At 61.7% G+C, this 23,182-nt stretch overlaps 3 protein-coding genes across 8 annotated transcripts; 2 read left to right on the plus strand and 1 right to left on the minus strand.

Moving 5' to 3' along the window:
• The first annotated feature begins 606 nt into the window (after window positions 1–606).
• Window positions 607–6,409, plus strand: DUS1L (dihydrouridine synthase 1 like). 4 transcript variants are annotated; one of them, XM_036269748.1, is made up of 14 exons: window positions 607–733; window positions 1,163–1,678; window positions 2,149–2,257; window positions 2,768–2,818; window positions 3,143–3,255; window positions 3,778–3,860; window positions 4,016–4,119; window positions 4,316–4,460; window positions 4,704–4,800; window positions 4,883–4,968; window positions 5,317–5,462; window positions 5,734–5,771; window positions 5,878–5,953; window positions 6,061–6,409. In XM_036269748.1, the coding sequence occupies exons 2-14, from the start codon at window positions 1,442–1,444 to the stop codon at window positions 6,198–6,200; spliced, it is 1,425 nt and encodes a 474-aa protein (XP_036125641.1). In that variant the 5' UTR covers window positions 607–733; window positions 1,163–1,441; the 3' UTR covers window positions 6,201–6,409. The 4 variants fall into 4 exon arrangements, with proteins under 4 accessions (XP_036125641.1, XP_036125642.1, XP_036125643.1 ...); XM_036269749.1 differs by having other exon boundaries at window positions 1,433–1,678; XM_036269750.1 differs by lacking the exon at window positions 607–733 and having other exon boundaries at window positions 836–1,678; window positions 6,061–6,143; window positions 6,240–6,409.
• A 235-nt stretch (window positions 6,410–6,644) lies between these two features.
• Window positions 6,645–10,868, minus strand: GPS1 (G protein pathway suppressor 1). 2 transcript variants are annotated; one of them, XM_036268754.1, is made up of 14 exons: window positions 10,793–10,868; window positions 10,207–10,299; window positions 9,765–9,946; window positions 9,250–9,414; window positions 9,030–9,165; window positions 8,851–8,928; window positions 8,687–8,744; window positions 8,226–8,311; window positions 7,929–8,023; window positions 7,724–7,829; window positions 7,567–7,647; window positions 7,346–7,483; window positions 7,142–7,276; window positions 6,645–7,058 (listed from the first exon to the last, which is right to left on the minus strand). In XM_036268754.1, the coding sequence occupies exons 1-14, from the start codon at window positions 10,823–10,825 to the stop codon at window positions 6,984–6,986; spliced, it is 1,461 nt and encodes a 486-aa protein (XP_036124647.1). In that variant the 5' UTR covers window positions 10,826–10,868; the 3' UTR covers window positions 6,645–6,983. The 2 variants fall into 2 exon arrangements, with proteins under 2 accessions (XP_036124647.1, XP_036124646.1); XM_036268753.1 differs by having other exon boundaries at window positions 8,687–8,747.
• Window positions 10,869–10,966: 98 nt separating this feature from the next.
• RFNG (RFNG O-fucosylpeptide 3-beta-N-acetylglucosaminyltransferase) lies at window positions 10,967–14,386 on the plus strand. Of its 2 annotated transcripts, none has more exons than XM_036268756.1 (8): window positions 10,967–11,263; window positions 11,503–11,551; window positions 12,037–12,142; window positions 12,219–12,372; window positions 12,621–12,709; window positions 12,791–12,956; window positions 13,348–13,433; window positions 13,509–14,386. In XM_036268756.1, the coding sequence occupies exons 1-8, from the start codon at window positions 10,967–10,969 to the stop codon at window positions 13,588–13,590; spliced, it is 1,029 nt and encodes a 342-aa protein (XP_036124649.1). In that variant the 3' UTR covers window positions 13,591–14,386. The 2 variants fall into 2 exon arrangements, with proteins under 2 accessions (XP_036124649.1, XP_036124650.1); XM_036268757.1 differs by having other exon boundaries at window positions 12,040–12,142.
• Window positions 14,387–23,182: the final 8,796 nt, after the last annotated feature.

Here is a 23,182-nt window from a genome sequence, read left to right on the forward strand (position 1 = left end):
CGCAGGCGCGGGGCGGGGCGCCGGGGGCGGGACCGTGGCGCCGAGGGCGGGGCCACAACGCAGGGCGGGGCCACAACGCAGGGCGGGGCGCCGAGGCCGGGACGCCGAGGGCGGGGGCGGGGCCGGAGCGCCGGGGGCGGGGCCGTAACGCAGGGCGGGGCTCCGGGGGCGGGGCCGTAACGCAGGGCGGGGCGCCGGGGCGCCGGGGGCGGGGCCGGGGCGCCGGGGGCGGGCCCGGGGCGCCGGGAGCGGGGCCGGGGCGCCGGGGGCGGGCCCGGGGCGCCGGGGGCGGGGCCGGGGCGCCGGGGGCGGGGCCGTAACGCAGGGCGGAGCAGGGCTTAGCTTGCTGGGCGCACGACTTGTGCGCTGCAGCCGATGGGGAGCTTGAGGCAGGAGGAAACCCCAGAATCACGAGTGGAGTCTCCGTGCTCGGGGCCGGGGTCGCCGAGCCGACCGCCGGCCTCTGACCTCCAACCCCGCCCGGGCCCTTTGTCGCGGCCGGGCCCCTTCTAGGACGGGCGCGGTTTCCCGGGGACGCGTTTCCGGTTGCACCGCCCGCCGCCCGGACTGCCGTGGCGTAGGCACCTTCCGGCGGCCCCGGCTCGGAGCCCTGGGCTCGGCTGCGGCCCGTCGGCAGCCCTGGCGAGGCGGCCTGCAGACCTTGCGTGAGCCCGGAGCCCCCACAACTTCCCGGAAGACCCCGCCGGCGGGCGCCCGGGCTCGGCCGACTCAGGTGCGTTTCCCGCGGGGTCTGGGCCGGGCGCTGCCGCCGCCTGGTTCCCCCTTCACGTGGGCCGCCCGTGCGCTGCGCGGTCGGGGACCACAGTGGCACTTAGGTGTTTCTATATGTGATCTTAGTTTCCCAAAACACCCGCGGCACGTCTGGGCGCTCGGCCATTGAAGGGATGGCGGTGCTCAGGGGTCGCAGGCCGGGCTCCTGGAGGGAGCTGTCTGGGAGCGTCCCGCCGCCGGTGCGGGTGCGGGTGCGGGGAGGGTGGTTCCCCCAGGTCATCAGCGCTGCACCCTGGGCTCAGCAGTGACGTGGCGGGTCCCACCTGGCACCCGGAGGGCCAGTCTGGTTCACCTCTCCAGTGATGTCCCCACCGGAGAGTCCCGCCTTGGGGGTCCCTGGGCCTTGTAGTTACAGCTGCTGTAGTTACAGGTGTCCTCTGAGACCCTGCTTCCACGATTTCATTTACCCTCAACACCAGTCCGGTCAGCCAGACGTTAATTCTGCGAGCAAGTGTGAGGGGTCCAGGCTCAGAGGTGGAGGGACTTGCCCAGGGTCTCTGCTTGAAGGTGGGTTTCACTTCATGGCCCGCACCAGCTGATGCCATGAGTATCCACGCTTGTGACCGTGGGGCAGCACTGATGTGGCCTGGAGGCCGTTTGATCCTCCACCCACGTGGCTGGACCCTGGTCTCCCCCACAGTGTGGAGAGATGCCAAAGCTGCAGGGCTTCGAGTTCTGGAGCTGCACGCTGCGGGGGGCCCGCCATGTGGTGGCCCCCATGGTGGACCAGAGCGAGCTAGCCTGGAGGCTGTTGAGTCGCCGCCACGGGGCCCATCTCTGCTACACTCCCATGCTGCATGCCCAGGTCTTTGTCCGTGATGCCAACTACCGGAAGGAGAACTTGTACTGCGAGGTGTGCCCTGAGGACCGGCCCCTCATTGTGCAGGTCCGTGGGCCTGGGCCCCTGGGAGCACCTTTTCTCAGCCCTGATTGGAGGGTGGGGACAGGGGATCAGGGTTAGGAAGCCAGGTGCACCTGCAGCTGCCTTTCTCAGAGCTTGACCCCTTCCTGGGAGCTGGCTCAGACCTTGGTAAATGGACAGCGTGGCTGCGGGAAAGGTCCGTAGCCCCATCATGTCCCCTGCATTGCATCTCTCACACTGTCTCTCAGAACGCTTAGAAAGAATGGCTCTGCTCTCAGCACATCAGTGGCTCTGGCTGTTACAGTGGAAGGGACTCTGAATCTGGGGGCACGGGGTTGTGTCTTAACTTAGTCGTTTTGTAAGCGGTTAGGACAGGAGACCGTCCTATAGTCAGCTCCTGGGACCACACCCCCACTGGGTCTCCTGAACCCTTGTGGGCGGCCACGGGACCAGGGCCTGGCGTGGGTTCGTGGTGACTGTCCTGTCTCCTCCAGTTCTGTGCCAATGACCCAGAAGTGTTTGTCCAGGCGGCACTCCTGGCTCAGGACTACTGTGATGCCATCGACCTGAACTTGGGTTGCCCACAGATGATAGCCAAGCGGGGTGAGTCAAGGCCCAGTGGCGTCCAGCAGCTGCAGCAGCTTTGGGCCGCGGCAAGGCTCCAGATGGGGACAGGGCTCTGCTGGCCCTGAGGCCATCCCTTGCCCCAGTGCCTGGAAGTCATTAGGCTCCCCCTGGGTAAATGTATTTGCTGACAGAGGACCTTGTCACACCCTTCACTGCCGTGGCCCCAGTGGCCATTCCCTTTGTGTGGGGCTTAGCCTTTCTTCCTCATGGGGCCTGAGGAGTTGCTGGGTGGTCAGAGACCATGGGGTGGGCCCGCCATTCTGCGCCTTGAGCTTGGGCAGCTGGGCAGACAGCCCCCAAGTCTGACACTGAGAAACTGCTCAGTGACCGTCTCCCCAGAGATGCCCACTCAGGGAGGCCCCAGCCCAAGGGCTCTGGATGTGTGCACAGCCACGCAGGAAGCTTGGGGCCAGCCTGGCAGGTCAGCTCGTGGCCCATGTGGATGTGGGAGGAAGAGGGTACAGAGGACCGTGTTTGTCCCTGCAGGCCACTACGGAGCCTTCCTGCAGGAAGAGTGGGGCCTGCTCCAGAGGATGAGTGAGTTGGCTGCATGTGGGTGGCAGGGCCTCGTGTGGTTGGGCAAAGGATAGGAAGTGGCCGGCAGGGACCTCCTGGCCATGCACTCGCCTTGCTGTAGAAGGTGGCAGTGGACTGTCGACCTGTTGCAGGCAGGGGCCAGTGTCCTTGCCCGGTCGTGGCCCCTCCACTGATCTGAAGGGAGGGATGCAGACCTCTCAGCTGTCGTCAAGTGGGGGATGTCTTTCAGGGCCTGTGCTCCTCTAGGGGCTTCGCTGTGGGTCCCCACTACCTGCCCAAAGGTGAGCACCACAGTTCTCAGAAGCCTACTCTCTTTTTCCCCAGTTCAGCTGGCCCACGAAAAACTCTCTGTCCCGGTCACATGCAAAATCCGTGTCTTCCCAGAGATTGACAAGACCGTGAGGTACGCCCAGATGCTGGAGAAGGCTGGCTGCCAGGTGAGGGGCCAGGGACTTGCAGGGCCCTTCATGCACTGAGCCAGGCCTAGAGGGGGCCTGCTCCCAGGTGCATCCCTGGAGCAGCTTATCCTCTGGGGGTGGACAGGAACCACAGTGATCTTGAGGAGAGGTCCGATGAGGGCGGGTGAGCCCCCCTGTGTGTGGGAAGGGAATACGAGGCAGGGAGAGGGGCCAGGCTCTCTTCCCACCCCCACTCCCCACCAGTGCTGGGCTCAGATGGGTGCCTCTTCCTCCCTTACAACTTTGGCCTTGGGCTGTGGGTGTGCTGCCAACTCCAAAAGGGCTGGCCCTTGAATGGAACTAGGCTTCTCACCTGCACCCTGGCCACACGAGCTGGCCCTACGTGTAGCCAGGGGCCCACGGTCTAGTGGGGGGCAGGGACCGAGTGAGCCAGGCCCAGGACACCCTTTCCTCGACTGCATGGAAGCTGATGCCCAGAAGCCAAAGGGAGAGGGTCCCCTGGGTCGGTCTGGGGGCTGAGCTGGCACTGCTGTGTCCTAGCTGCTGACGGTGCACGGGCGCACCAAGGAGCAGAAGGGGCCTCTGTCAGGCACCGCATCCTGGGAGCACATCAGGGCTGTGCGGTGAGTGGGGTGGGCCATCCAAGCCCTGAGACATGCCCTCAAGCCTTCTAGGCAGTGGGGGAGAGAGGTGCCTGCCAAGATGGAGTCTGGGGGCTGGACACTGCCCAGGGGTGGGGGACAGCTCTGCTCTCTCCTGAGTGCCCTGCTCCCGACAGGAAGGCTGTGGCCATCCCTGTGTTTGCCAATGGGAATATCCAGTGCCTGTGGGACGTGGAGCGCTGCCTCCGGGACACGGGGGTGCAGGGCGTCATGAGTGCAGGTGAGGCTGTGCGCCACCCACGGGGGGCATCCGTGTCCTGGCGCCATTGACCCAGCAGGTCGGCCTGTGGCCTTTCGCTGTCCTCACTCCGCCAGAGCCAGCAGCAGCCTGGCCCGTGGTGTGACGTGGTGTGGCTTGGGGGTGGGTGGGTTCCTCTGGGGATGTGCCCTCCGCTGTGAGCCCCTTTCCTCTGCAGAGGGTAACCTGCACAACCCCGCCCTGTTCGAGGGCCGCAGCCCTGCTGTGTGGGAGCTGGCCGAGGAGTACCTGGAGCTTGTGCGCCAGCACCCCTGCCCCCTGTCCTGCGTCCGCGCCCACCTCTTCAAGCTGTGGCACCACACGTGAGCCCCCTAGGCAGAAGCCATCCATTCTGCGCCCCCCTGCGGTGTTGGGGTTTTAAGATGGGGTCTCCAGAAACATCTACCGAGACCGTTTGCCACCAAGTCTGATCTTGAAGGGTTGGGGGATGGCGAGATCAGGCTAGAAGCCCGGGTCAGAAGAAAGAGAGGCAGCTCCCATCTGCCCAGGGTTCAGGGTCAGCGGTCAGGAGCTGGGTGGGAGTCCCGTGACGGGGTCTCTCTCAGGCTGCAGGTGCACCAGCAGCTTCGGGAGGAGCTCGCCAGAGTGAAGACCCTGGAGGGCATCGCCGCCGTGAGCCAGGAGCTGAAGCTCCGGTGCCAGGCACGTGCAGGGGCTGGGAGCCAGCCGCCCAGCATACTGGGGAGGGGCGTGGCTGGTGACCGGGGCCCCTGGACTTTTGCAGGAGGACATGTCCAGGCAGGAGGGGGAGGAGTCCCCGGGCGGCTTGCCTTTTTCCCACTGGATCTGCCAGCCCTACTTCCGACCGGGGTGAGCACCTGAGGGCGAGGGCCGGGAGGGGTGCGCAGCAGTGCCGGGGAGAGCACAGCTCTCTGCCCCAACCCCCCCAGATGCCCGCTCGCCTCTCCTCTGTGGACGCTCCGATTGTACGTCTTTTCCTTTTCTCTGATCCTGGGCGGTCTCCTCTGGGTTCTCCGAGGTGAGGCCAGGCTATCCTCTGGCCGCAGCCCTGCCTGGGCTCAGTGGCTCAGACCCTGGAGCCCCGGTGTCCCGGCCTCTGCGCTGACCCAGCCGGCAGCCTGAGAGTGGAGCTGCTGAGACTGGCTGGCGGGTCGCTCCCATGGGGCCCTCAGCTCTGCCCACTTGGGGTCCTTGCAGGCCCAAGGAGGGGAGCAAGGACAGCACGGGAGCCCGCAGTAAGCGGGCCCTGGAGGAGGAGGAGGGCAGCACAGACACCCTGTCCAAGAACAAGCAGAAGAAGCAGCTGAGGAACCCCCATAAGACCTTCGACCCCTCTCTGAAGCGTAAGCTCCTACAGCTGCCACCCTGAGGCGGCCAGAGAGGCTGGGGGGCTCGGTATCACCTTCCTGGGATTGGCCAGAGTCTGCCAACCCCTGGGGTGGGTGAGGGCCCTGCGGAGTTCTGGGGGTCCCTGATGACCAAGTCTGCTGTGTCTGCTCTCCCCAAGAGGCCTGGCCAGTGAGCAGCGACGCCCGCTGGGCTTTGGGTGGGGGCCAGCCACGGTGGGGGCTGGCTCCTCCTGTTCACCAGGACCTTCTTGTGTTCTTTCCCCAGCAAAATATGCAAAGTGTGATCAGTGTGGAAACCCAAAGGTGAGCTGGCCCTTCTGCAGTGCTGACTCCATCTCAGAAAGTACAGTCCCTTGGGCCTCAGAGGGCCCTGCTCTGGGCACAGGCTTACTGGCTCTTCTGTGTACAGGGTAACAGGTGTGTATTTAACCTATGCCGGGGCTGCTGCAAGAAGCGAGCTTTCAAAGAGACCGCAGACTGCCCAGGTAAGGGGCACCTGCCTCCCTCACCCTCATCACCCCCTCCCTGGACCCTGCGGGCAGTGGGACCCTTGGCTTCCAGAACCCCATTTCCTCCCAACCCTCTCTGCCAGGTCACGGATTGCTTTTTAAAACCAAGCTGGAGAAGTCCCTGGCCTGGAAGGGGGCCCAGCCCCGACTGCAGGAGTCTCAGCAGGTGGGGCCTGGGGACCCAGGTGGCTCCCCTGAGGTCGTGGGCAGTGCCCTGGCCTGAAGGGCCAGCAGAGGCTGATGCCCCGCTCCTTCGGCTCAGGACTGCTGCTGAAGCCTCCAGTCCCCTTAAGGAGACACCGTTACTCAGGGAATGCCCTTGGCCACGCTGGGCCTGGAGCAGCACCGTGCGAGCAGGCTCCCAGGCTGGACCTGCCCTGTCCTCGCAACCGTGTATTCAGAAGTGAACAATAAACCTCTTCAGAGATACACACAGAGCCAGCCAGTGACGCCCCTGACCACAGCTACATGCTGGGAGGGAGGAGCGGGGCCCCTGGAGCCCTCAACACAAGGGAGATGGGCAGAGACCCCCTGCCTTGACCCATGTCAGCCAGAGACCGTCTTCGGGGGCCTGGCTGTCTCATTGTAAGGGGCTGGGCGACGAGGACTGCACCCTGCCCCAAAGCCCAGCCCAGGGAGCCGGCAGAGAAAGAACAGTTTGAGGGCGTGTTCTCAGGCTGTCTTTTAATGGACTAAGATTCACAACTGTCTGCCACCCCAGAGATGCGAGAGCAGGGGGGTTGGGAGGCAGTACCCCAGGCAGGCCCTGCAGGCCTCTCCTTCCAGGCAGCCCACCTGTTCCCTGGGTCACGGATGGGGGGTGCAGGCAGAGACACAGGGCAGAAGCCCAGGTAGGGCCAAGGACTGGAACCCAACAGCATGGCCCCTGCAACTGGGCCACAGGGGGCACCTCCAGAAATTCTGGGAGCAGATGGGCCCAAGTGTCCGAGTCTGAGGGGTGGGGGTGGGGCACATGGATCTTCCTAGAGGTGGACAGAGGGCATCCTCACATGTTGGTGCTCATCCGGGACTGGCTATTGGCCGGCGTCAGCTCCCCCTGACTCCCTTCTCGGGGAGGAGACTGCAGCAGAGATGAGGCCGTTGGCCCAGGGTGTGTGTGTGCCCACCCATCTGCCCCCAGCCCGGTACTGCCCCTGCCCTTACCTTGACGTGGATCTGGTTGCGCAGCACAGCCGCCCGCAGGATCATGGCTTTGGCACGTCGCTGGAACTCTTTGCCCATGAGCAGGGACTTCTCGAAGGTGGTGCTGCGCTGGTCCACATCCCGAGCATACAGGATCTGTTGGGGCGGCGGGGTCAGTGGGGGCCCAGGCACCCCCACACACCCACCCCGGCCCCAGCCGGCCACCTTGCTGTGGGAGTCGATGCGGGCATTGATGAGTCCTTCTAGGATGAGCTGCGTCAGCTCATCCTCCAGTGCTGCCACCGTGGTGTTGAAGGCCGTGGCCATCCTGCGCATGTCGGCCGACACGTAGGGGCTGAAATACTGCAGGGCAGAGGGCGTCAGCTACACGGCCTCCAGCTGCGTTTGCAGCACCCCGCCTTGGCCTATTTCCCACCCACACTTACCTGAATGAGGGCACGGTTGCGAATCTGGGTGTACAGGGTCCTGACGTGGGGGGCCAGGTACATATCCAAGAGCAGGTTGTCCTGGCAAGGAGAGCTGGTCAGGGCCCACTGCCCCGGTCCTCCACCTCGCCTGCCCTCCAGCCAGACCATCCCTCACCTTCATCTCATCCAGCATCTTCAGGCACGAGGCGTACTTGGATTCATAGAATTTGAAGATGATGTCTCGAACCTGGGGCTCCAGCTCCAAGAACAGCTTGAAGGAGCTGCAGGGCCACACTCCTCAGAGCCGCCCTGTGCCTGCCCACCCTGTGCCCGCCCTGCAGCAGGTGGCTGGGGACGGGCCCAGCACCACCCTCACACACCTGCTGGAGATGACGTTGCGCTGCAGTTCCTGCCTGTCGAAGGTGGCCAAGGCGCAGAGGCCGCCATACACGGCCACATTGCTGGGGGACAGCAACTGAGGGGCAGAGACCTGGAGTCACTGCCGGCTTGGACAGAAGCCAGGGAGGAAGCCCGGAATGCGGCTGGTTTCCCCCAACCCCACTCAGAATGCCTAGGACCCACTGGAAGAGACCCCCCCCAACAAAGAGCCCAACCATGAGCCCTCCCTACTTCCAAGTCCCAGCAAGGGCTCCTCCCTTGCTGCCCGAGCCCCTCACCTCGGGGAAGTCACAGTGGTCGAAGGAGGCCAGCAGGAAGCACTTGGCTGCCTGCTTGTACTTGCGCGCAGCCAGCTCCGCCAGCCCTAGTGGGGGAGGGGAGGGTGAGGCCTGACCCGCTTCAGGGGTGCCTCAGCCTCGGACAGAGCTCTGGCTATGGAGGCAAGAGACAGCTGAGAGCACCACATGGTGCCCAGGAGGCCAGCACAGCTGCTATCACTGCTGCTGGGGACTCAGGTGGGGCCTGGCCCTGATGGCCACTGCCAGAGGCAATGTCTGCACTCCTAACCACTGGGCACAGTGGCCTGTACCAGCACCTGAGCCAGGCAGGGGCCACCTGTGGGTGTAGGTCTGCCCCAGCCATGAGGACGAAAACAGTCCAGTGCACACATGCCACCCACAGAGGAGCCAGCACCGCAGCAGCTGTGGCGTCCTCCCGCCCTGGACCCCGGGGCCCTCACCTGCGGCACACTTGAGCTTGGTGAGGATGGCCTGGGTCTGGCTGTCCCGCTCCCCACGCTGCTGCAGGGGAAGGCGGCGGACGTGAGCTACCAGCTCCTGCACACCCTCCTCAGCCCCCAGACCGCTCCCAGCAGTGGTGAGGAAGTGGACAGGTGCTGGTTACCTCAGCGATCTCGGGGGTGGACTCGGCCTTGCTGACGTAGCTCAGCACGTGAGACCAATTCTGCAAGTAGACGCTGACCTGGTGGGCAGGTGGGCGGGCAAGTTCAGCCTGGGGTGCCCCTCCTGGCCCAGGGCATGGCTGCCCCCACCTGTGCCTTTGCCGACCACCCCAGGACCCACCTTGATGACGTTGAGGCACATGTTGATGACGTGCTTGGCGCTGGTGCAGTAGTCCCGGGCCCGGGAGTAGCACTTGAGGGCGTTGCTGAGATCCCCACAGTCAAGGTAGTGGTCACCCAAGTCATCATGGCCACGCCTGTGGGCCGGGCTGTGAGTGCTGCCCAGTGTGGATGGACCTGGCCATCCTGCCGCCCTTCCTCATCCCTGCCCTGGGTGGTACCTGATACTCTCCTTGATGGAATTGCCCTTGTAGTTCTTCAGGTCCGTGTCCAGCTTCTCCAGCTTCAGCAGGGCCTTCTTCCGCGTGGCCTCTACCCAGGCTGTGTCCAGGGGAGGGGGCTCCACACCACTCTCAGGGATGGCGTCCGGTGTGCTCTGCAGGTCCCTGAGGGAGGACCTGGCCATCAGGACTGATGTGCCAGCAGGAAGGCACCTCCCAGGAACCCCTGGTGGAGCACCGAGTGGCAGGGGACGTGGCAGCGTGGGGGGAGACCGGTGGGAAAAGTGGGTGGCCACGCTGACAGCAGAGAAGCCAGCCACCACCTGAGCTCAGCAGCGGAACAACCGCACCGCATGCGTGCAGGAAGAGTGGGTTCTGAGTTCTCCCAGCTGGGAGGGGACACACTGCTGCTGCAGTGACCCCATGCGTGGGGCCGGCGTCAGAGGTGCAGGAAAGGCCCCTGGTGGGGACACAGCAGACCTGGCCCACCCCTCTGGTCAAGGCCTGGGCCTCACCTGGTAGCCTCTGAGAGCTTCCGGTGGATCTCCTCGTACACGTCCACGTTGAAGGTCCTCTGCACGAAGGACAGGGCCATCTTCAGGGCCTCCACCCGCAGTGAGGGGCAGTGATCTGCGATGAACTGCAGCCGCTCGATGCGCATCAGGCCGCTGTAGCTGGCTGCGTACTGCTCCAGGTCCTGGGGAGGGGGTGCAGGGTGCCGCTGCTGAGTCAGGCCAGTGGCCGAAGGCTGGCCCTTCCCCACGGCAGGGGGGCCACCAGGGGCCCAGGAGGTTCACTGGGTGGGTGGCCTGGGTCACGGCGTGCTACACGAGAAGTGGGGTGCAGGGTACCAAGTTAACAAGCCCTCACAAACGGGCACTGGAAACTCTAAAGGTTGCTGGGTCCGAGTGAGACCTGGCCCGAGTGGGGCACTGCCCCCCACCCCCCGGATCCTACCAGGGTGGGGTTTTCCACCACGTAGTTGACATCGGGGGCGTTCTGCGGGTCCTCCTGGGGGTCCACGTCGATCTGCATGGGCTCCACAGCCCCCTGCAACGGGCGCCTTGTCACCTCGAGTGGGGGACGGCCTGGCCCGGCCCAGCTCTGCCGGGCGCCCCCCGTCTCCCGCACGGCCGTCGAGAGGGCGCCTCGGGGCGGCTCTAACCGCCCGTCTGCGGAGCGGGGCCGCCCGAGGGCCCTGCACGTCCGGCCGCAGCCCCTCCGAACCGCCGGGGGGCCGTGGGGGAGGGTCCCGGGCACCCCGCAGCGCAGCGCGCGGCCGACGGGGCGCTCAGGCCGCCGTGCCCGCCGCGCCCGGCCGCCAGACGTGCGCCCCCCGCGGGGCCGGCGCCCCCTCCCGGCCTGGGCCTCCGCACCCGACCCCACAGAGCCGGCGGCCGGGGCAGGGCCGTTAGCGCGGGCCGGCGGGCGGGCCGGGGCGGGGGGCGCGCCGCTCGGCCGGCCTCGGCCTCGGCCTCGGCCTCGGCTCCGGCCCCGGCCCGGCGGCGGGGGCGCGGCGGGGCCGCCGGCCGCGGCGCGTTACCTGCAGGTTAAACACCTGAACCGGCAGCGGCATCTTCGCCCACCCCACCGCGACGCGCCGTCCACTTCCGGGGCAGCGCGGCCGCCGCTTCCGGGTCGCGGCGCGGGCGGGGCGGCTCTTAAAGGGGCCGCGGCGCGCGCCTGGCCCGGGTGCAGCCGGTCGGTCGGCGGCCGTATGAGCCGCGCGCGGGGGGCGCTGTGTCGGGCCTGCCTCGCGCTGGCCGCGGCCCTGGCCGCGCTGCTGCTGCTGCTGCTGCCGCTGCCCCTGCCGCTGCCGCTGCCCCGCGCGCCCGCCCCGGCCCGCCCCCCGGCGCCCACCCCCGGCCCCGGCCCGCGCGCGCCCCCCGCCCGCGCCGCCGCCCCCCGCCTGCGGCCCGACGACGTCTTCATCGCCGTCAAGACCACGCGGAAGAACCACGGGCCGCGCCTGCGGCTGCTGCTACGCACCTGGATCTCCCGGGCCCGCCGGCAGGTGGGCCCCCCCCGCCCCCTCCCCGCCGCCGCGTCCCGCCGGAGCCCAGGCCCGAGTCCCGGGGACCCCCAGCGTCACCCCTCGGTGCTCCCTGGGCCCCAGACGCGGTGTGCCCTCCCGCGGGGGCGCGAGCGCCGGCCTAGCCCCGCCGCCCGGCTGAGCTGGGCGCCGACCTGGGACGCTCATCCCCGGGCCCTGGGGCCGAGGCCCGGCCGACACTCACAGTGGTCTCCCCCCAGACCTTCATCTTCACGGATGGGGACGACCCTGACCTGCAGCAGCAGGGAGGTGAGTGCCCCCAGCCCAGCCGTGCCAGAGCCCCTCCCACACCCCCTTCCCAGTGCCAGCCGCCCCTGGTCGGCCACTGCGTTCAAGGGCTCAGGGGCCAGGTCACCTGCGCAGGGTCACTGGCTGGTAGAGGGCAGCACCCCGGGCCCCACCCTGCCAGCCAAGCTCGGTCCCCCTGGGGCCAGTGGCGCACCTCCAGGGCCTCACCCTGCCACATCCCTAAAGAAGCCCGGGTGGTCAGGTTGGTCCCACCTCAGGCCCATTTCCGGGTGGGTGTCCACTCATGGGGTTCCAGGTGGTTGTCATCTGCCTGGGCCGTAGAGATCACCAACAGGGTCAGCTGGGTGAGGCCACGCGGGGCTGTGGTTGGACCCTGCCTGGGGCCTCGAGCAGAGCGAGGTGGCCAAGCCTGTCAGGCAGCCACATTTTGCCTGAGCTCAGCGCCTGGCCCCAGCCCTCAGGCATCCCCTGCCCCTCCAACCCAGCAGGCAGCCACGTCATCAACACCAACTGCTCGGCTGTGCATACCCGCCAGGCACTGTCCTGCAAGATGTCGGTGGAGTACGACCAGTTCATCGAGTCTGGACGCAAGTGTGTGGTGGCCGCAGCCCCGGGAGCCCGGGACCACGCACCTGGGCCGCTGCGCTGACACTGCCCCTGCTCCCAGGTGGTTCTGCCACGTGGACGACGACAACTACGTGAACCCTGAAGGCCTGCTGCAGCTGCTGTCCACCTTCTCACCCAGCCAGGACGTCTACCTGGGGCGGCCCAGCCTGGACCACCCCATCGAAGCTACCGAGAGGGTCCAGGGAGGTGGAACCGTGAGCGCAGGGCACGGGGAGGGGCAGGCGCCTCATCCACCCAAGTGGGGCATTTCAGGAGATTCTGTAGGAGGGGTTGGGGCTACAGGCAACTAGGTGGCAGCAGCCCTGTCCCCTATGCCCCGGGGAGCTTCTGCTGCTTGGACCAAGAGCTGTTAAGGAGTGGCTTACGGGACACACTTAAGGCGTCTAGACAAAGAGTCAGGGTGGGGAGCTCTCTGTCTGACTGGCAGCTCCCTCCTCCCCAGGTGACCACTGTCAAGTTCTGGTTTGCTACAGGTGGGGCCGGGTTCTGCCTGAGCAGAGGCCTTGCCCTCAAGATGAGCCCATGGGCCAGGTGAGGAGGCTGGGGGGCGCCAGCTGCCTGGGAAGGGGGTGCTGAGGACTGAGGAGGTGCTGACCAGCACCCCCCTTCCAGCCTGGGAAGCTTCATGAGCACAGCCGAGCGGGTGCGGCTGCCGGATGACTGCACGGTGGGCTACATCGTAGAGGGGCTGCTGGGCGCACGCCTGCGGCACAGCTCGCTGTTCCACTCCCACCTGGAGAACCTGCGCAGGCTGCGGCCCGACTCCGTGCTCCAGCAGGTGCTCCGGGGTGCGAGGGGCCTGGCGAGCGCTCAGAGGGATTCGAGAGTGGCCGGGGTGGGTCCTAGGTGTGGCGGGGGCACCCAGTTTCAAATGGGGGCTCGTTTGAAAGGGCAGCCACTGTGCTTTCCCAGGTGACAGGCCTGGGGCACCAGGTGGGGAGCAGGGGTCTGGGTGTGATGGGAGTCACAGACCAGGCCACAGGGACAGTGAATCCTTTGGGGCAGGGGACACCAGCTGCCCTCCTGTGGTGGCGTCTGTGCTGGCGATACCGCCCAGCGCATCACCCGGGAGGGCCCAAGGGACCGAGCAACCTCCTGGCTGGATCCTGAGGTGGGTGGGGACGCTGGACGGGCTGGTTAGAGAGTAAGTCATCCTCCTCTCCTCCCAGGTGACCTTGAGCTATGGGGGTCCTGAGAACCCACATAACGTGGTGAACGTGGCCGGAGGCTTCAGCCTGCAGCAGGACCCCACACGGTGAGTGGGCCACGGGGAGGAGCTCTGGAGCCAGCCCGCCCTCCCATGGCCCTGACCCCCGTGTCCCTTTCTCAGGTTTAAGTCCGTGCACTGCCTTCTCTACCCGGACACTGACTGGTGTCCTGTGCAGAAGCAGGTTGACCTTGCCTCTCGGTGACCCTTGACCTCTGATCCAGAAGGTGCTCTTGGGCAAAGCTTGCCTCCTCCTGGCCTCAGTTGACTCCCTCAGGCGGTCACGGCCATGGCCACAGCCACGTCCAGGGAGACGTGGGCAGCCAGCAGACAAGGTCAGCCGCAGGCCTGCTGACCCGGCAGTGTGGGAGCAAGAGCGGCGCTGCCCGCCCGCCAGGGCCCAGACTCCAGTGTGGGGGCTCCTCCTGCCAGCCCCGCCCCGCGCACCCCAGAGGCTTGCCCCCACGGGGAAGGTTTCCTAGAGGGTCTGGGGCTGGGAGGGGACTGGCGTCTGGTGCCCAGGGCGCACCCTGCTGGAGAGGGGGCCCCAGGCCGACCAGGCCCTGAGGAGTGGGCTCCAGGCCAGAGTTCTGCATGGGGTCTTGTCAGAGGCTTTACCTGCAGGCCTCGGGAAAAGCTGCCCTCCCCACGCCTGGCTTTATGCCCAGTAGGGCATCTTGGTCTCGGGCAGTGGCCCTCAAGGACGGAGGCCCCCCAGCCAGCCGTGTTCTTCAGCTTCTCCACGTGGCAGCCACCTTGTTGGGGAGGCCCGTGGCCCAGGCCCCTCCCAGGCTCCTCAGCCAGACCCCCTGACTGGGAGGCTTGAAGACCCTTCTCCACACTGACTCGGCCCTCGGTGCAGGTCTTCTGCCCTGGCTCCAAGTCCACGAACAGGAGCCCTCTGTGTGCGGCTCCCCTGGGAGGCAGCCCCTCGCCTGTGCTGACCCAGCTGTGCCTTTCCAGGGCGCAGAGAGGAGCCGGCCCACAGCCCTCCCTGGCCTCTCGCTGTGCTGGTGCAGTGAGCGAATAAAAGTTTGATTGTTACTTTCTGTTTGGCTCGTTGTCTCAATGGACCAGCAGAGCTCTTGGTGGCTCAGCTCTGCACAGACAGTGGGCATCCAGCTCCTCCCCCGGAGGGCCCCAGCCCTGCCAGCTCAGCCCACGGCAGCCCAGGTCTTCTGTGTGAGCTGAAGCAGACAGCACGCGTCCTGCAGGAAGGGGAGAACCGGCACAAACCTCATTCCTGGGGGCAGCCCTCCTGTGTATTACACTTGCTCTCTCAACACCTTGCAGGAGAACTAGTGTGTGTGTATGTGTGTGTGTGCGTGCGCGCACATGTATGCATGGCTGTGTATGTGAGTGTGCACGTGTGCACGGCTGTATATGAGTGTGTACACGTGCATGGCTGTGTAGGCGTGTGCAGCCATGTGTGTAGAGTGCAGGTAGGCACTACCCAAATCAGCAGGTTGGCATCCACATGGCAGGTTTCTGTCTGATCCATTGGTGCACGGTGGCAAATGTACCCCAAGAACATGTGGGGTCAAGCATCCTGTGTCCTTGGGGCCTGGGCCGTGGGGGCCCAGGAGAGGCCCCTGGCTTGTGCTCAGCGGGGCTCTGACTGGAGGAGAGATACTGGAAGACATGGAAGGGGTGGTGTGTCCCAGCGAGCCCAAAGCTTCATCTGAACAATGGTGGTGAGACAGCGAATTCTTTGTTTGTTTGTTTATTGACGTGAGAGAGAGACATTGATTTGTTCCACTCACGGGCGCTTTGATTGGTTGACTCTGACCTGGGACTGAACCTGAAATCTTGGTGTATCAGGACAGTGCTCTAACCAACTGAGCTACCAGGCCAGGGCCTAAGACGGCGAATTCTTAAACACGTTGCAGAAAAGTCACAGCAACAAGAACAGACCCCACAAAGGTAAAAGGCGCTGCGGCGACAGCTGCACCGGCCGCGGCTCCTCCCACAGCCCCTGTCCCACCTGTGTGGCCCCGAGGTTCACCTGATGCTCTGTTCAGGGCCAGCCTTGGCTCTGTGTCCTGTCCCCTGACACCAGGTAGGATTTCCCTCCTTCCTGGGCCACGCCCCAGGCCCTGCTCATGACACAATGCCCTAGACGGCAGGGGACGTGGAGGGTCCCATGTCCACCCACAGAAAGTGTGTCTGGGTTATTCAGAACCTGGCTCCTCATGGCCTCTTCTTCAAGGACTTAGTTCTTGCAAGGCCGCTGGGAGGGGACATTGTGTCTGTCCTCTGCCCTGTCAACACTTTCAACGCCATCCAGCGTGCTCCCAGGTGCGCAATGGCACCTCTCGGCAGGGAGACCGCTGCAGAGAGACCGCTCCCCGGGGCTGGCTTCACCTTTTTTTTTTTTTTTATCCTCACCCGAGGACATTTTTCCATTTTTTGTTCGATAGAGTGGGAGGAGGAGAGAGAGAGAGAAACAGCGACGTGAAAGGGACACATCGAGTGGCTGCCACCCGCACGACCAACCAGGGCCGGGGACAAACTGCAACCGAGGTACGCGCCCTCAGCGGGAACCGAACCCGGGGAACCGAACCCGGGTCTCTCTGGACCGCAGGCCGACGCTCTAACCGCTGAGCCAAACCGGCCAGGGCATCCATTGATTTCTTTTGGTCAAAGTTCATGTCCACTTAACCAGGTCTGAGGCTTTTCCTGCCTGAGTGACCGGTCACACCACTGCCATTTGTGTGCTGGGTTCTGATTATACTGTCAAAGCAGTAATGTCCACTTTGACCCAGATAGTTGTTCCCAGAGGAAGCCAGCCTTGCCTTTCAGATTCGGGAAGAACTCAGGCCATAGGTCTGAGGACGGTGGTGCAGGGGACAGTGGCATGGGGGAGTGGGAAGAGCCGAGGGGTGGCTGCCCTCAGGAGTGGGGATGGAGACAGGCAACCGGGCGCCAGCGGCCCACGAGGGTGGCAGAGCCAGCCGGCGTCCACTAGATCCCAAGGAGGGAGCTAGTGTCAGGCACTGCTCACTTGGGGAGGGGTTCATGGCAGGAGTTGTCTGTGTTCAGGAAACACCTCCCATATTTCCAGGTTTGGAAGGTGTGGCAGCCCCTGAGACCCAGACGCTAGCTGACCCCCCCAGACCACAGGCCTCGCCTGCGTTCACCAAGCACCGGCCAGAACAGACCAGACTGGACCAAACTGCCACCTCTGAGGTGCAGACCCCTCCCCCACTGGGCCCAGAGGGCCGGTCACCCCCGAACTTCCTCGTACTCCCAAGGGGAGGGGAGGCCGGGTGGCATCCTGGGGTGCAGGCTCTGCCAAGGCAGCTGGTCCATATAGTTTTCAGAGAGAAAAACGCCTGGAAGGAAACACAGCAAGACGTTTACCTTGGAGCCCTTCCCTGCTTTTCTTGGGCGTGGGGCGGTAATAAAGTGGGTTTATTCTTTTCCTTTATTTCTTCTATTATTTGTTGGTGGTGTAGGGTTAACCATATGCACCCTCGATTTATCAAATGTGTTTAGAGTCAGTATTGAAGTCCTTCCCGCCGCACAGATGTGACCAGCCTCCTGGAGAATGGCCTCCTTCACCCTCAGTCCTTGGGGTCTTACGTCTTTTATTTTTACAGATGCTGAAATTTCCACCTCGCCCTGTTATCATTGTTATTTTAAATAGTTCATTGTTTTCTAAGGAAAACTTGAAGAGAAAACTTGCACCTCTTACCTCCCAGTGTGTTTATTAGTCTAACATTCTGTATCCCTTCTGGCGACGCAAGTGACCATCTCTCGGCTTTTGTTTTGAAAATGGCCTCATTTTGCCTTCATTCTGGGAGTACATTTCTGCTGCATACGGACTTTCTAGGTTGACTTGTCTTTTTTTAAGCCATTCAATTATATGATTTCCCTGCCTTCTGGCCACGTGTGTGTGTGTGTGTGTGTGTGTGTAATGAGTTTTTATTATTTATTTATTTATTTTTATCCTCACCCAAGGACATCTTTGCGTTTATCTTCAGATAGAGTGGGAAGGAGAGAGGGAGGAAGAGAGGGAGAGAGAGAAACATCAACATGAAAGGGACTCATCGAGTGGTCACCACCTACACAACCCCAACCAGGGCCTGGGACAAACTGTAACCGAGGTACATGCCCTTAACGGGAACCGAACCCGGGTCTCTCTGGTCCGCAGGCCGATGCTCTAACCGCTGAGCCAAACCAGCCAGGGCTCTTTATTGATTTTAGAGAGAGAAGAAGGGAGAGGGAGAGAGAAATAGAAGGATCCATGAGAGAGAACATTGACTGGCTGCCTCCTGCATGTCCCCCACTGGGGATCGGGCCCACAACCCGGGCATGTGCCCTGACCAGGAATCAAACCAGCGACCTCTTGGTGCATGGGTCAACGCTCAGCTACTGAACCACACTAATCAGGCAAGTATAACGACTTTTTTTTTCTGTCATTTACAATCTGCTGTTAAACCTACCCGGTGAATTTTTTCTTTTGTTTTATTTTTTAAGTTTACAATTTCCATTTGATTCTTTTTTATAGTTTCCATGTTTAAGCTGAAATGTCCTATTTGTTTACTTATTAAGATAATATTTTCTTTTTTTTTTTTTTTGGTACATGCCCCTAGTGGGAACCGATCCCAGGACTCTCTGGTCTGCAGGCCGATGCTCCAAACCCCTGAGCCAAACCGGCCAGGGCTTCTTTAACTCTTAACATATTTATAATAGCTAATTTTAAGTTTTGCTTGGTAAATCTAGACAGTTTTTTTAATTGGCTGGTATTTTTCTTGACTATGGGTAACATTTTCCTGTTTCTTTTTATTTCTAGAAAGTTTTCATTGTATCCTGAATATTGTGGAGGATATGCTACAGACAGTCTGGATTTCATTATCTTCTTCTGAAGAGTGTTGATTTTTGTTTTGGTAGGCAGTTTACTGACTAATCACTTTGAACTTGTTTCAGTTTGGTTTTGTGCATTATTAGGGTTATCAGTAGAAAACCTATGGTGTTTCCCAAGGCCCTCCAACTTGGAGGGACTCAGCTGCCAAACTTTATTTCCCTTGGGAATTTTATCAGGGCTTCAGAGAGTAGAACTGTAGTAAGCCGCCCTCTAGTGGTCCTGACTCATAAGGACATGACTTTACATCACAGCTGGATACCCAGGGAGTTGAACTTGGTGTCAGTGGTCTGTGTCCACTCTAGCTGGGCCAGCATGTCAAGTCTCCAGCACTGTTCCACTCCCTGTAGCTCTGTTCTCACCCCACATGCATACAGCCCAGCCCTCGGCCATGGACTCAGAAGGAACCACACACAGACTTCCAGGCATAGCCTCCTCCTCTCCAATGTTGTGCTCTGAAGATTCCAGCCCCTTCAACTGCCTCGAACCCTGACCTGCCTCCCTTGCTTGGCAGGACCATGTGTTCTGCTTGGACTCTGGTTCCTGGCTCCAGGGTGGAGGTGTTATCTCAGGTCGGGTATCCATGGGTCTCATCTCAGGGGTTTTCATCCCCCAGAGAAGTTAGTCTGGTGCTACTTATTATCCATTTTCTAAATACAATTACTGGGTGTGTTTGTCAAGTTCCATGATTATTTACAGCAGGAAGGCTAGTCTGGGTACCAGTCATGGCATCACACAGGTTTCGTTTATGGAAAGGACGGTGTGATGTACATCCCAGTCTGTGTTTGACTTGTTCCACTCTGCTGCAGGGAGCTCAGAGCCACAAGGAGACACTAGCTGGCGGAAGGGTCTAGTGAGGCCTAAGAAGACAGAAGTATGTCTGAGCTGGGCTGACTCCCAAGGGGGTGGTCTTTGGACTCCCCAGAGACATTATCATGCTAAAGGAAGGGCTCCTTGTCTTCTTGTGACTGAGAGAGACCTGGGCATGGGAGCAGGCAGAAGCAGCTAAGGATCCTCTGACCTGGCCTGCAGGGGGAAACCATCCTAACCCCTAGAAAGTTCTCCAGAACCCAACAGCAGGGCCCTCAGCTCTGGGACTCACGGTGCACAAGGCCGTGTCTGCGGGCTGGGGGCATGAGCTGCTGGCCCCTGAGGGGCATGGGCCCTCAGTGCCCATGGTGAGGATAAGGGGCCACAAGGTGATAGCTTATGTCAGGAAGCTTGGTGCCCCTCCCTAGCTCTGCACCCCTGCCCCCCTCCAGCCCAAGCCTACTCCTGGGAGGAGCTGGGAAGGTTTTCCCAAGGGCATCATCTTACACTCACCACACAGCCTTTGTGCTTGGAGGAGCACTTCCCGAACCAAAGGAGCTTAGTTCTCAGCAGAAGGGATCTGCCCACAGCCCCCTCCCATGCACACCTCCTGGACTGCACCTTAATCCCATTCTAGGGGCAGTATTTGGGAGACTCTGGGCCCCTGGGCATGAAGAAGAATCAACAAGCCAACACGGAAATGACCAGAAAGGCTGTGGTTTGGGGTTCACATCCCAGCTCCGGGCAGTGCGTCCCACTCAGCTGGAGAGAGGTAGCATGCAGATGTGCGCCCCTCAAACACACCCTGCCTGCTGCAGGAGCCGCTCTGTGGTGCCCCGAAGCTCGAAAGCCCTCCACACAGGCGGTCCGTTCCATGGGAAGGGCCCGGTGCTGCGCCCAGGACCCCTGGAGGCAAGGCCTCCCCCGCTCCCCCCACACTGGGCTCCCTGGGGTGCAGAGGCCCAAGGCAGGGTCCGACCTGGAGCGCCCCTCCCCCGTGTGGTCAGCTCAGGACTGTTCCCTGCCACACAAAGATGGTCCTGAGACCAGAAGCTCCAGCACAGTGTACAGGGAAGATGTGACTGCAAGGTCTTAGGTCTTTTCTGTCCCCATTGTCCGGAACAAATCAAAATATGGTGGGAGGTGTCTCTTGACATCCTTCCCGGAGGGGTGAGCATTTCCCTAGCCCCCAGGGTTACATTCAAAGGCTCCAGGACAGCACTGGGTATGAGTCTGGCCCAGAAGGTTCCCAGGAGCCACCCGGTGGTCAGGAAGCAGCAGCCCTCACAGGGACCAGCACTTCAAGTACTTCAAGTCAGCTGTTCCCACCCCAGCCCCCCAGATCCAGCCTGAGTGACCAGCTACAGGGAGTGCCAGGGTTCTGCCCGCTCGCTCCTTCGCTGTCCTGCAGGAGGACCCTCAGCAGTGACGACATGGCCAAGCCTGGCTGCTGGCCCAGCTCAGTATCAAGGATGAGCCTGCTGATGCCCAGAGTCCTCTTCATCTGCTGGGTACATGTGCGTGTGCCCATGTGCACCGTGTACACACATGTTGCCTATGCGTGCATGCATGTCCATGAGTCTGTGTGCTGTGTTTGCTCATGCATGTAGTGGCCTGGTCCTGTGTGTCTGTGTGTCCTGTGCCTGTGTTTTCCTGTGTGTGTGCATGTGCACATCCATGAGTACACACGTTCCTGTGTGCTGGTGCCTGTGTGTGCCCCCGTGTGTCCCCATGTGTATGCCTGCGCGCACACACACAAGGGGTGGAAGGCGAACAGTAACCTGCATCGGCTGACCTGAGTAGGTTGTCCCTTCCTGCACACGGGATCGCTGGCAGCTTCCTCTCTGCTTGCCTCTTGCCTCCTCCAGGAGGTCCCCCCGTGCTGCCTCCGGCCTGACGCACTGTGTGGTTCAAGGACTGAAGGGTTCATGGCCTCTGTGTCTAGGAGGGTTCAGGGTCAACAGTGCCTTTTGATAGCTGTCTTGTGACAAGGAAAAAGCCCTGCACAGGTCTTTGGAGACTGGCCAGGAGCAGGAGCTGAAGTCTTGACCACTATCACCTTGACTCAGGCCCCTGCCCTTCTCCGGCCGCCCAGTCTCAGAGTCCCTGCGTGGCAGTCACGGCCTGTGCCCCTTGTCTCGGGGTGGGCACCAGTCACCCACCCGAACATTCACGCACCCGGACGTGCGCTGGAAGTACCCCTTCGCCAGGTGGGGACAGCAATGATGAGAGTGCCCAGGCCTTGTTCAGGAACATGAGCAACGGAGCAGGTGGGGGGCCTGGGAGCCACAGCAAGGGGGCAGGAGCCCAGGGGGTGACCCTCAGAGGAGCTGACACCCCAGCTGGGCCCAGAAGCCAAGCAGGTGGAGGGAGCCAGGTAGCAGCAGGAGGAGCCCAGGCCCCAGACGCCTACTTGGAGGCCTGCGTGTGACGTGGGAGACTTGCAGGGGTGAAGCAGGGCTGAGAGCCTGGCAGCCGGGGCTCTGTCCCAGGAGCTCCTGTCTCTGGCTGTGTTGGCTGCCCCGCCCTCCCTGCAGCGCCCACGGCCTTCCCCGACAGCCCGGGCCTCTGGCCAGCGCTGACCGCAGCCCTCCACCCCGCTCCAGTGCCCCCTTGGGGGCCTGGCCCCAGTCTTGTTTCAGGAAGGTTTGCTCTCCCCACCTGAGAAACAGGAAAAATGAAGAACTCCCTCCTTGTTAAGGGCCTCAAAGGAGGGAACCTGAGCTCAAAGAACCTTTGTCCAGGCCCAGACCTGCCCTCTCATGTGTCCAAGACCTCCTCCTGCCTCCCCCTTGTCACACACACACTCACACGCACTCTCGCACACACACTCTCACACACTCACACACACGTCCCTGCAGGCTAAGCCATTAGTCCCTCAACAGCTCCCAGGGGGCAGCTCCCAGGGGGCTCCTAGAAAGCTGGATTGTCCTGGTTGGTTTGACTCAGCATCGGCCTGTGGACCAGAGAGACCCAGGTTTGGTTCCCACTAAGGGCACGTACCTCAGTTGCAATTTGTCCCCGGCCCTGGTCAGGTCATGCAGGAGGCAACCAGTTGATGTGGCTCTATCACATCGATGTTTCTATCTCGCTCTCCCTCCCTCCCACTCTATCTGATGATGAATGGAAAAGTGTCCTAAGGTGAGGAATAAAAATAAAAATAAAAATAGTAATAATAATAATAATAATAATAATAAATAAATAAATAAATAAAATAAAGCCCAGCCAGTGCAACTCAGTGGTTGAGCACCAACCCATGAACCAAGAGGTCGCTGGTTCGATTCCCGGTCAGGGCACATGCCCAGGTTGTGGGCCCGATCCCCAGTGGGGGGCATGCAGGAGGCAGCCAATCGATGTTCTCTCTCATCGATGTTTCTATCTTTCTCTCCCTCTCCCTTTCTCTCTCTCTAAAAATCAATAAAGGAAAACAAGTTTTTTAAAATAAATAAACTCACTATTAAAGAGTGAGCCCCCACCCTCTACCCCAGTGAAAGCAGCACCAGGTCACGTGTCCTCTCTCTTCGGCTGTGACCTCACTGCGGCCCAGGTGTCTGTAATGTCCAGGTTCTGTGAGTGATACACTTGTATCTTTTCCACATTTCCTTCCCGAAGGGTGTCTGGCATAGTACGACTTCTTGTTTGATGCCAGACAGTCCTCACTAAATGTGCTTTAAGTGAAATAACATAGAGCAAGACTTATTTCACCCAAGGCTAACTGATATAAAGTAGAGTTTCGCCCTGGCCGGTTTGGCTCAGCGGTTAGAGCGTCGGCCTGCGGTCCAGAGAGTCCCGGGTTCGGTTCCCGCTAAAGGCATGCACCTCGGTTGCAGTTTGTCCCCAGACCTGGTTGGGTCGTGTGGGTGGCAGCCACCAATGTGTCCCTTTCACGTCGATGTTTCTCTCTCTCTTCCTCTCTCTCCCTCCTGCTCTATCTGAACAAAAAATGGAAAAATGTCCTCGGGTGAGGATAAAATAAACAAACAAACAAAAAAACAAAAAAAGAAGAGTTTCAAGTCCCAGTGGCATATTTTTGGTCACAAAAACATCACCAAATTTCTAAATAAAGATTCAAAACACTTCTATTAACCTAAAAACATAAGGCACAGTGAGAAGCAGCAGC

The sequence above is a fragment of the Molossus molossus genome, unplaced genomic scaffold, assembly GCF_014108415.1.
Source record: "Molossus molossus isolate mMolMol1 unplaced genomic scaffold, mMolMol1.p scaffold_m16_p_19, whole genome shotgun sequence".
Taxonomy (NCBI): Eukaryota; Metazoa; Chordata; class Mammalia; order Chiroptera; family Molossidae; genus Molossus; species Molossus molossus.